The 12,670-nt window shown below is 36.7% G+C and overlaps 1 protein-coding gene across 4 annotated transcripts in view; it reads left to right on the top strand.

Annotated features, from left to right (window-relative positions):
* PSIP1 (PC4 and SRSF1 interacting protein 1) overlaps positions 1-12,670 on the top strand; it is a 44,004-nt gene that overhangs the window by 6,898 nt on the left and 24,436 nt on the right. For all 4 annotated transcript variants that reach the window (XM_055301723.1, XM_055301726.1, XM_055301725.1 and 1 more), the window contains exon 4: positions 11,749-11,887. In XM_055301723.1, coding sequence (XP_055157698.1) covers positions 11,749-11,887 — 139 coding nt within the window. The remainder of the gene's footprint in view (positions 1-11,748; positions 11,888-12,670) is intronic.

The following is a 12,670-nucleotide window of genomic DNA, read 5'->3' on the forward strand; positions in this document are numbered from 1 at the left end:
TGATCCTGGAGTCCTGGGAACCAGTCCCACGTCAGGCTCCCTGCATGGAGCCTGCTTCTCCCTCTGCCTGTGTCTCTGTCTCTCTCTGTCTCTGTCTCCATGAATAAGTAAATAAAATCTTGAAAAAAAATAAAATTAAGCTAATAATAAATTTTCAATTCAACTTGTGATATTTTGTGCCTTCGTGCTGTCATAAGTATACCAGTTATCTTTGGAAAGGCATTGTTGCTGTATCTGCATTGGTCTGGTGACTTGCACTCCCCTCCCCCCCCTGCTTTATTCTAACAGCCTATAGTTAGGGATAAGGTAAAGGAAGAACATGGGAGAAGAAGTGGCAGTTTGGAAACTATACTTCTTCATAACTGATTTATAGATTAAGGTTTTTTAAAAGGTATTTTTTTTTTATTTTTATTTATTTATGATAGTCACAGAGAGAGAGAGAGAGGCAGAGACACAGGCAGAGGGAGAAGCAGGCTCCATGCACCGGGAGCCTGATGTGGGATTCGATCCCAGGTCTCCAGGATCGCGCCCTGGGCCAAAGGCAGGCGCCAAACCGCTGCGCCACCCAGGGATCCCTTAAAGGTATTTTTTTAATGTGAATTAATGCAGAATCTTTTTGGAGCTTCATTCTTGCTCTGACCTAGAAACATTGGTTTTTCTTAGTCTTTTATGACATTCACAGTTAAGTTCATCCAGTAATCGAGTTTTGAAATATTAGACAACAATGAGCCCTTATGTATACCAAGTGTGACCATCTGCTAGGTATCTTAAAACTATCATTCAAGACAGATTCTTAGTATATGAGACTGACAAGGACCCAGTGCTTTGCTGGAGCCAAGTTGTGGCGTTATCTTTAATTACATATTATAGTCTTTCCCCTTCCTCCCCACGTGTCATCTCCCAGCAAGTTTTTTTTTTTTTTAATTTTTATTTATTTATGATAGAGAGGCAGAGACATAGGCAGAGGGAGAAGCAGGCTCCATGCACCGGGAGCCCGACGTGGGATTCGATCCCGGGTCTCCAGGATCGCGCCCTGGGCCAAAGGCAGGCGCTAAACCGCTGTGCCACCCAGGGATCCCTCCCAGCAAGTTTTTATTCTTTTAAAGTGCAGTATGGGGATCCCTGGGTGGCGCAGCGGTTTGGTGCCTGCCTTTGGCCCAGGGCGTGATCCTGGAGACCCGGGATCGAATCCCACGTCGGGCTCCCGGTGCATGGAGCCTGCTTCTCCCTCTGCCTGTGTCTCTGCCTCTCTCTCTGTGTGACTATCATAAATAAATTTTAAAAAAAATTAAAAAAAGTGAGGAATCTCACTCTTAAAAAAAAAATAAAGCGCATTATGATCTGTCCATTCTTTATCTCCTCTACTGCAACTTCAGCCCATGCCACAATTACTCTTATAAAAATTGTCCTAACCCTATCTTGGCCTCAGTTTGCATGCTTCATGTATAGTCAAAGCAATCTTCATATCCTAGTCAGATCTTAAAATTTCCCAGTCCAGAAATCTTCAGTGGCTTCCTAATTAGCATTACCAACAAACAGAACCCTCAAATTTATCTATAAATACTGTTTATTAAGATCCTGTATAAATTAGCCTATGTTTACTTCTCCAACCTCATCACATTTTTTCACTTCAGAAATCTACTTTCCTCAGGTCCTTGCCTTTTTTTTTTTTTTTTTTTTTTTGGGAAATGCCTTCAGATTTTCAAAGTCCTTTAGATCTTAGCTCACATCCTTTTTCATACTTATTTCCTTGATTGCTATGATGACTGAAATTTTTTTTCATCTTTCCTTCACCCACAAATGAAGAGCTTAGAGAGCAGGGACCTTTGTCTATCTTGTTTGTCATCATTTAGTTAAGTGCCTGATGCATAGCAGTTGTTAAATATTTGATGATAGTTGAAAGTGTATGCCCTAGATAAAATCATTTGTTGATTATGAATTTGCTGTCCATTAACCAACATTTATACAGTATTTAAGACAATTAAATCAGAAGACTGTTTATGAATTCTGGCTGCTATTTACCTGCTAGATGACTCTGGGCAGGTTACTTAGTCTTGTGTCCTTTTCTTATTTGTAAAATGGGAATATTTACCTCAGAATTTTGGGTTGTAAACACGATACTACATGAAAAATGGCTTAGAACAGTGCTTTGTATGTATTGATGTGTCAGCTACTAAAGATAATGTTAGCATATTATTATTATTATTTTTAAAGATTTTATTTATTTATTCATGAGAGAGAGAGAGGCAGAGACACAGGGAGAGAGAGAAGCAGGCTCCATACAGGGAGCCTGATGTGGGACTTGATCCTGGGTCTCCAGGATTACACTCTGGGCTGAAGGCAGTGCTAAACCACTGAGCCACCCAGGCTGCCCTTAGCATATTATTTTTAAAGACAAGTACTTATAGTGTTAAATTGTTCGAAATGCAATTTGAGTTTTGCTGACTGCTATTGCTTACTGAGGAAATACTCAGGTCTATCTCTAAAATTTAAAAATTTAATGAAGATGGTATTTTGTTGAATTTATTTCCTTATTGATTTTGTCTTAATACAAAGAGGTTAGATGCTCAGTTCTAGGAACTTCAAAAATATCTACCGCAGGCTGTTTTAAAACCTGCCTGATGCAGAGTTTTGGTAATGAAGATGAATGGGGAGGTAGCAGTTTTTTTGTATAACCTGTCCAACAAGAAAAGAATAAAGAAATGAAATCATAGGGTGGGATTTTATTTTCTTTGCTTCTTGTATACAACTTCTCTATTCTAGCCACAACTAACTGTGTGTGTTGGTATGGGACTTTACATGGTATAGTTTCTCATAAGCCTTATAACAAATAATGAGGACAGGAACTGTTTATTCATCTCTGTTCCATCAGGCTCATGGCACATAGGTATATATTCAGTTGTCTCTTGAATCATTTGCTGTTAGAAAGAATGTATGCTTTTATAAAAGAGCATATTTTGTATTTTGTGATCAAATAATGAAGAAATGAAGCACCAAGTTAGAATCAATGTTTTCAAAGATAGGGCTTTCTGTTCAGTGGTACTACTTGACAACAGTTAAATTAATTTTGAGCTTTGTAGTGCTTGCTTCGGCAGCACATATACTAAAATTTTGAGCTTTGTGTCTTCATCTCTGTTAATCTTTCCCGGTTTTTACATAGGAGTTCTGGTTTGCTTTATTTTATTTAAAGATTTTATTTATTCATGAGAGAGAGACACAGGCAGAGGGGAGAAGCAGGCTCCCTGCAGGGAGCCGATGTGGGACTCCCATCCATCCCAGGACCCTGGGATCACGCCCTGAGCCAAAGACAGATGCTCAACTGCTGAGCCACCCAGGCAGGCATCCCTTTTCTTGTTTGCTTTAAAGGTAGAAAGTTCCAGGTGTGTGATAATTGAGCTGATGAGGGAAGCTTATGTTGTTCAGGGGTCAACAACATGGATTTGAACTGTGCAAGTTTACTTATGTGTGAATTTTTTATAGTACTGTAAATGTATTTTCTCTTTATGATTTTTTAAAATGTTTCAGATTTCCTAGCTTATTGTATTGTAAGAATATGGCATATAATACATGTCACATACAAAATATGTGTTGATTGAGTCATCAGTACATCTTCTGGTCACCAGTAGGCTAAGTAGTTAAGTTTGGGGAGAGTCGAAGTTATTTGTGAGTTTTGATAATTTGGGGGGGGGGATCAGCACCCCAAGACACCATGTTGTTCACGGGCTGTTAACGATTTGCTGTTCTCTTAGGACATTTTATATCAGCCTTGATTCTTAAGGGTGAGGACAGTGGTATTTAAAGTCAGAGTTTATATATGTGTGTGTGTGTGTGTGTGTGTACAGATAGATTGATAGATATGGGATCAGTATTTTAGTAGATGTTTCAGAGCCTGTATTACAGTGATTAAAGGAAACCCTGAACCCTCTTAAGGAATACTGTACAAAGTTGAGGCTCTGCTATTTAATAGCTAGATAACCTTGCTTGAATGAGTTAATAACCCTTCTGGTCTTCAGTTTTCTAATCTTACAATGAGGGCTTAGGTAGTACCTAAGTTCCTTTCCACCTTTGGATTTGATAGGTTACTCTGAATTAACATATATCTTTTCATTGTTAAAATTAAAAAAAAATTAGGATAGTTTCTATAAAGGAAAAAAATAATTTTTATTTCTATTTTTTAGAAATGACTCCCAAACCTGTTAATGTTTTGATGTATTTTCTTTTAGGTTTGTAGGTTGATGTATTTTCTTTTAGGTTTGTAGGTTATTATATTTTTTAAATCTTAATTTGAAAACTTTTATTTATTTATTTATTGTTTTGGTAGGTCATTTTAAAATGAGCTGCTTTGAAGAATGAATCAGAGCCATAGCCACATCATCTTGTGCCCTTGGGGACTAGTGATGGCTGTCTAAGCACTCTCTTCATCAAACCTGTGGGATTGCATTCCCAGGGAGGATTCTGTGTATGTGTGCATGGGCACGTGGCCATGTGCTCTTTTTTTTTTTAAATTAAAATAGACCTAATTAAAAAATGTTTTTATTTTAATAATAAATAAATAAATTTTATTTATTCACTCATTAGAGACACTGAGAGAGAGAGAGAGAGAAAGGCAGAGGTACAGGCAGAGGGAGAAGCAGACTCCATGCAGGGAGCCCAACGTGGGACTCGATCGATCCCAGATCTCCAGGATCACGCCCTGGGCTGAAGGCGGCACTAAACCTCTGAGCCACCCGGGCTGCCCATAATAGACATAATATCGTAGAAGTTTGGGGCATCTGAGTGGCTCAGTTGGTTGAGTGTCCGACTCTTGATTTTTGGCTCAGGTCATGATCAGGGTAGATATTCCATGAGATAGAGCCCCGTGTCAGGCTCTGGAGCTGAGCACAGAATCTGCTCTCCCTCTGTTCCTCTCCTCACTTGCTGCTCAGGCACACATAAATAAATAAATAAAAAATGTACAAGTTTAAAGTGTATATTGATTTGATACATTTATATGTTGCAATATGACAACCACAGTTTGATACATTTATATATTACAATATGATCACCACTATGGTAATAGCTAATACCTTCATCCTGTTCCATAATTATCTTTTTTTTTTTCTTTTTATGATGAGGATGTGGGAGGATTCTTCTTTCTTCCTCCATGGTTTTTTGAGTTTCATTAAGGGGTTCCTTAGTCTTGAACATATATCCTTTGACCCAGCAGTTCTGCTTCTATATTATGAAGAAAGGTGCAAAGATTGAGCAGTATTATATTTATTATGGCTGTGTTATTTTATAATAGAAAATTTGTTACAGAAAGTCCAAAATAAACAAGTCAATTTTGAGATAGCCATTTAGTGAAATAGTATGTAGCTGTTAGGAATTATTGCCATGAAGAGATTTTTATTTTAATTTAATTTAATTTAATTTTATTTTATTCTTCTTTTTTTTTAATTAATTAATTTATTTATGATAGTCACACAAAGAGAGAGAGAGAGGCAGAGACACAGGCAGAGGGAGAAGCAGGCTCCATGCACCGGGAGTCCGATGCGGGACTCGATCCCGGGTCTCCAGGATCGCGCCCTGGGCCAGAGGTAGGCGCTAAACCGCTGCGCCACCCAGGGATCCCAAGAGATGTTCATTTTAATTTGAAAAAGTATGGATAGCTATGTAGCATGTACATCTAAATTACAAATTAGTATGTGTGTATATATATATAACTAAAAAGGCTGAAATAATAGCTGTTTATAGTCGGTAAAATGGTGGATCATTTTTGTTTGGTAGGATGTGGTATTTACTGAAGAATATTTTCAACAACTTCATTAACATATAATACCTATCTCAAACAATTCACTTAAGTGTAAAATTCAGGGGCACCTGGGTGGCTCAGTCAGTTAAGAGCCTGCCTTTGGCTCAGGTCATGATCCCATGGTCCTGGGATTGAGAGCCCCGCATCGGCTCCCTGCTCAGTGGGGAGAGCCTACTTCTCCCTGTCCCACTGCCACTCCCCTGGGGCCTGTGCTTGTGCACGTGCTCTCTCTCTCTCTCTCTCTCTCTCTCTAATAATCTTTATTTTTAAAATATTTTATTTATTTATTCATGAGAGACACAGACACAGGCAGAGGGAGAAGCAGGCTCCACGCAGGAGCCCCACGTGGGACTAGATCCTGGGTCTCCAGGCTCACACCCTGGGCTGAAGGTGGCGCTAAACTGCTCAGCTACCAGGGCTGCCCTCAAATAAAAAATCTTAAAAAAAAAAATAATAAAGTACAATATAGTACATCTTCATATAACCAGAGCAGTGCAGCTATTAGCACAATTGTAAAACCTTTTCATTGTGCCAGAAAGAAACCCTGTACCCATTTGCAGATACTTGCCATTTCTCCCCAATTCTGTCTCCTCTTTTACCATAGGCAGTCACTAACCGATTTGCTTGTTCTGAGCATTTCCTGTGAATGGAACTGTATAACATGTGGTCTTTAATGACTGGCTTTTCTCATTTGGCATGTTTTCAAGATTAATCTGAATTGTATCATGTTATAGTTCATTACTTTTATTGCCAAATATTCCATTGTATTAATCTACCATATTTTATTTATCCATTCATCAATGTATAGACATTTGGGTTGTTTTACTTTTGGCTGTTATGGATAATACCAAGTTTTGTGTGTACCAGTTTTTGCATGGACATGTTTTTACTTCTGTAGGAGTGGAATTCCTGGGTCAAGTGATAACTTAATGTTTAATCCTTTCAGGAATGCAGACTGTTAATCAGCCATACATCATTTTAACATTCCTACCAGCAATATATGAGAATTTTAATTTGTCAGTATCTCTGCTAAGATGTGTGATTATTTGTCTTTTTTATTATAGCTATCCTAGTGGTTAGTATTTTGTGGTTTTGATTTGCATTTTGCTGATGACTAATACTATCTTTTCATGTCTGAATATTTTTTAACCTTCTGTACATAATGTGAACTATTTAGATTTATAAAGGTTTTCTCCCTTGGAAAGGCGTATTTAAATTTTGGTATATTGATAAAGATGCAAATTTAAGAATGACTTACATAGTTGACCCCCTGAACTACATGGGGGTTAAAGGCTTGTACAATTAATGTATAATTATTTATGTACAGTTAATTAGTACATATTTTGTATGTTATGTGTATCTTGTGCTGTATTCTTATAATAAACTAGAGAAAATAAAATTTAAGAAATACATTTACAATGTGGTTAAAAAAATAAATCACTTTCATAAGTGGTTCAAACCCATTTTGTTCAAGGGTCAGCTATACTGTGAACATAATGAAATGGTAAAAGAAAGTAGAGCTTGAAATTTGAATCTAAAGAAGGATCGGAGGGAGAATTTTTTAAAAACCTGTTTGGCTAAAGAAAGACTAACCGTTACCCAAGTATAGTCAAAAGATATATGTAAAACAAGGTGGTGTGAATAAGACCAAATGTAAACGATTACATTATATGAAATAGAATTCTAAGACTTTCAGATTGGATTAATAATCTAGTTATTCTTTGTGAGACAAAGCTCAAACAAGAAAAGACTAAGTAACTATATAATATAGTCACAAAAGCAAGGATGGGAGTATTATTGCCTAATAAAAATAGGATTTTAAAGTCAAAGCATGAAGAGGAGAGAAGGATACAGGCCCAGTATGCATGAATTTTGGATGCCATGGTTTAATTAAGTAACACCAGTTCCCCAACAACATGGTTCAAATTTCATATACCCTGGAACATTAACTGTAGTTGCATAAGCCACAAAATATGCTGCTATAGCTCTTCAGTCCATGAGCCAAAATAGAAATAACAGATGGATAGCATGTCCCTTTTTTCAAAGGCTTTTGGTGACTGGTCAGTGTTTTTTTTTTTTTTTTTTTTTTAAGATTTTATTTATGTATTCATGAGAGACACACAGAGGCAGAGACATAGGCAGAAGGAGAAGCAAGCTCCATTCAGGGAGCCTGATGTGGGACTTGATCCTGGGACTCCAGGATCACGCCTTGAGTGGAAGGCAGATGCCCAACTGCTGAGCCCCCCAGGCGTCCCTGTATCTATTTTTCAATTCATGCATAGATGACAGTGTACAGTGGTGTTGTTGCCTTTTTATCTCTCAGTGACATACCCACTCAGGTTACACTTAAAAAACAATATGGGGATTGGCCAACAAAGATGAAAGTGCAGCAAAGAAAAATTAATAACACCAGAAGTGAAATTTGAACTGAATGTAAATGGAGTTGTAAAATAAATAGCTAACCTTCAAGTGTAGACATGCCACATGACTGCATATGCAGCCAGAGGAGCTTAGTGAAGGCAAGCTTATCAACATAAATGAGGAAAGTGGTTATAATAAAAAGGATGAAGATGTCTCAGAGGAAGTGATGCCAACAAAAAACATTAAAGATATTTCACAACATTGAACGTGCAAAGGATAAAATGTTGGAAGCTGATCAGACTTAGAAAGTATGACAGTTCGCCAAGGCATAAGAAATATGTTCATACATAAATTACATGATCAGAAGGAGGTAAGCACTGTTCAGACTATTCTTGAATTTTATAATGTTCAAGAATATGAATGTTTATAATGTTTTAAATTACTGTGTACTAAATAAGTATTAGTTTTACTATTAAATGTGTTTTCATTGTCAGTAATAGAGTTTAATGTTTTGACAACTTTAAGTTATGGAACGATCATAGTTTTTCCCATTTTTTAAAAAAACTTTTTAATTTATTCATGAGAGAGACACAGAGAGAGAGGCAGAGACACAGGCAGAGGGAGAAGCAGGCTCCATACAGGGAGCCTGACGTGGGACTCGATCCCAGGTCTCCGGGATCAGGCCCTGGACTGAAGGTGGCACTAAACTGCTGTGCCACCTGGGCTGCGCAGTTTTTCCTATTGTTAATTAAGATTGCCTTGCTTTGTCTTTTTTTCTTTTAAGATTTATTTTTTTAGGCAAGCGGGTGGAGGGAGGGACAGTGGAAGAGAACCTTCAAGCAGACTCCCTGCTGAGTGTGGAGCCTGACATGGAGCTCACAGGACCCTGAAGTCATGACTTGAGCCAAAACCAAGAGTCAGATATCTAACTGACTGGGTCACCTAGGTGCCCCTTTGCATGGTCATTTTTATAGTCTCATGCTGTCATAAGAACTGGCTGTTTTGAGAAAAGAAAAATAATCCATGTAAATTTAACTGTCAAACCTTTGTACACTAAATAACATCGTGGTAGGATCAGTCTTCTCTTTTTTTTCTTTCCTTTTTTTTTTAGATTTTATCTATTATTTGACAGAGAACAAGCAGGGGGAGTAGCAGGCAGAGAGAGAAGCAGATCCTCCCCCAATCCTGCTGAACAGGGAGCCTGATGCAGGGCTCAGTCCCAGGACGCTGAGATCATGATCTAAGCCGAAGGCAGGCACTTAACCAACTGAGCCACCCAAGGGCCCCCAGTCTTCTCTTTTAAATAACTTCTTAGTTTAGAGTCCTGTCTAAAAATGTTCTGTTTGAAGTTTTAAAACATTTTTCTATAGTTTTATTAAATACTTAAGGTCCCTTCCCCTTTGGGAAGTTCCTCATTCCACCAATTTTGAGCCCTTTGGGCGTTTTGAACTGTAAGGGATGGTGCTGTGTACATTGCTGCTTAGTATCCAACCTTTTGTTTTCTTTCCAGTTTCTGAGTTTCTGATGGTATTGTGTTTCTTTTCGTCTTTGGCCCTATGAGTTGTTTTTGTGAGGTTTTAGGAGAGAGAATTTGTGTTAAATTGCTTTGTTCTAACTAGAAGTATATTTGTTTTTGATCGATATTTAACTCAAGTTATCTAGTTGGAATTTGAAACATTATGTAGGAGTAATTGCTTTACTTTTAACTAAATGCATTAATTTTTCTTTTTTTAAAAAAATTTTTATTTATTCATAGAGACACAGAGAGAGAGAGAGGCAGAGACACAGGCAGAGGGGAGAAGCAGGCTCCATGCAGGGAGCCTGATGTGGGACTCGATCCCGGGTCTCCAGCATCAGGCCCCGGCCTGCAGGCAGCGCTAAACCGCTGCGCCCCTGGGGCTGCCCCTGCGTTAATTTTTCTAATTTGAGATGGGTAGGAATGAATGATTCCTAATAAAAGGCTGAATTTCTGAATCAAATGAGATAATGATTCAAATGTTCTTTAATCGATGTGCTGTTAAAAATACCTATATACAGTGAGAATTCTAAGTTCCAGAATTTAAATTATAAGGCTAATTTTTATATGTGCTGGTTATATTTAAATAGAACTGTCTTTTTTAATTAAAATTTTATCTTAAAGCCTTTTAAAATACTCTAACCGGACTGTTAACTGTAGTTATTAGGTCCTAAATTCTTAAAAGAATTTCACCAGATAAGGAATTTGTTATATATATATATAATAATTTTATAATCTTAAATTATAGCACATTTTAGAGGATATGAATAGTAATCTGCTTTCCCTTTTTCTTTTGGTGAATACATGTATATCAAGCAACATAACCAAAAAACTCATAGATACAGTGCATCTTCCATTATAGAATTAACAGACATCTACAGGACAGACTGACATAAGGGGTCCGTCCTGGAGAATATCTCCATTACACACAGTTTCATCATTTACAGATTTCATTTTTGTGCATTTGTCTGCTCACTAAAAATATATTGGTAACACCCCGATCCGTACTCATGGTGCCTTCATGGGCAAGCAAAATGGTAAAACTTTTGAGTAATTTGATGCACACATTCTTAGCTGAAGCTGACCAGGGCAATACTTTGCCGCCTTATTTTTGCTCTCATACTGTAAACAGCTGTCCTTTTTTGCAGTCTAATGTAGTGCTATAGTTTTTGTATTTTTGTGCTTTTCTTTCTTGGTCGTTTTGCAGTTTGTAATAGCTCCCAAATATGGTGAAGTGCTTTTTAGCATTCCTAAGTACAAGAAGGCAGTTTTGTGCTATATGGAGAAAGTATGTCTTATATAAGTTGCTGACTGTGAGTTTAATATTAATGGGTCACTAACATATTAATTAAAGTATCTTTAAAACAGAAACACACAGAAAAAAACAAGATTATGTATTGATTGGTTGACGAAATGTGACCAGAAGCTCAAAGGAACCCTGCCCTGTATTTTCCGTGGGGCAGTGGTTTGTTTGTTCAGTGTTTGTGGTGACTTTATAGAGCATATCTACCACAAATACAAGACTGACTTTAATGAATATGATTGAACAAACGAACCAGTTATAACCTCTCATTCCTTCATTGAATATGGTAAAATCCTTAACACATTCTATTACAAAAGCTTGTGTATATGTACATATAGTATTATACCTTATCGATAGTTTTACGAGTTGTGTATTGTACTAAATTACTAAATTACTTTGAAGTAAAATCATATTTGGAGTGCATTTTTAATGGGTAAATGTAGTTTTATCAGTTTATTCTGGGGTATTTTTTATTATATACATAAAATTTACCATTTTAACCATTTTCAAGTGTACAGTGCAGTGGCATTAAGTACATTCACATTGTGCAACTTGAGTGTTTTTTTAATACAGGAATGGATTCTAGGAACTTGTGATTGAATTTAATAAAAGTGTCTGAACTTAGGTCTAGTGAGTTATTTGTGTCTACCCTTTATGTGAGACTTTTTAAATGAATTTTGGGTTAATTGTTTATAATTGCATCATAGGGTAGTGCTATTTAATGACATATATTTGAGATTGCTTTGCACTTACGTTTTTCTCCTTCTCCTTTTTTAGTGCTTTTTTAGGCCCAAAGGATATATTTCCTTATTCAGAAAACAAGGAAAAGTACGGCAAACCAAATAAACGAAAAGGCTTTAATGAAGGTTTATGGGAGATTGATAATAATCCGAAAGTGAAATTTTCAAGTCAACAGGTGCGTTGTATTACATAAAATTTAGTTGAGTATTATTTATTCAGTGGTGGGCGATAACCACTATTATAGCCATAGGAAAATAAATATTAAGAGCTTTGTGGATTTCAGATTAAATTGTGCTTGTGAGGTTGAACCTTGATTTTTCATATCTAGATGAAATGATGAAAATATTACCTACATGGTTAAACAGATCTCAGAAAACTGAGAAAAATATTCAATTATTTAAATCCTGATTGGTAGTTTGATGTATCATTGACTTTGAAGCCATATGTACTGTTTTCTTAAATTCAGGTTTTATAATTTGAAGAATGTACTTTTTTCTTAAACATTCTAATTTTCAAATCCATAAAATTGTATTAGAATATAAATCTCACATGGGATAAATCTGTTACAGAAGTACAGCACAATGCAAATTATACTTAAATGTTCTTGGTGTTTAGAAGAGCAGCTTTAAACGAACCCTCCAGTTTTATGTTTTTCATTTGTTCAGAGGTTTTGTTCATTTAAATTAGACTGAGGTAGGAGTGCCTGACTGGTAGTCTGTTGAGCATGTGACTTTTGATCTTAGGTTTGTGAGTTCAAGCCCCACATTGGGCATAGAGCTTAAAAATTTTTTTATAAATAAATAAACTGAGGTAGTAAAATCTAAAGGTGATAGCAAACCAGAAATTCTGCAGCTTTCTACTTTTATGTCTGTGTTTTTTTTTTTTTTTTTTCCTGTTTTTGCATGTGCCATGCTTTTTCTCAACTTTGATAACTTTTCAGGTGATACTCTCCCTGGAA

The sequence above is a fragment of the Nyctereutes procyonoides genome, unplaced genomic scaffold, assembly GCF_905146905.1.
Source record: "Nyctereutes procyonoides isolate TBG_1078 unplaced genomic scaffold, NYPRO_anot_genome, whole genome shotgun sequence".
Classification (NCBI taxonomy): Eukaryota; Metazoa; Chordata; class Mammalia; order Carnivora; family Canidae; genus Nyctereutes; species Nyctereutes procyonoides.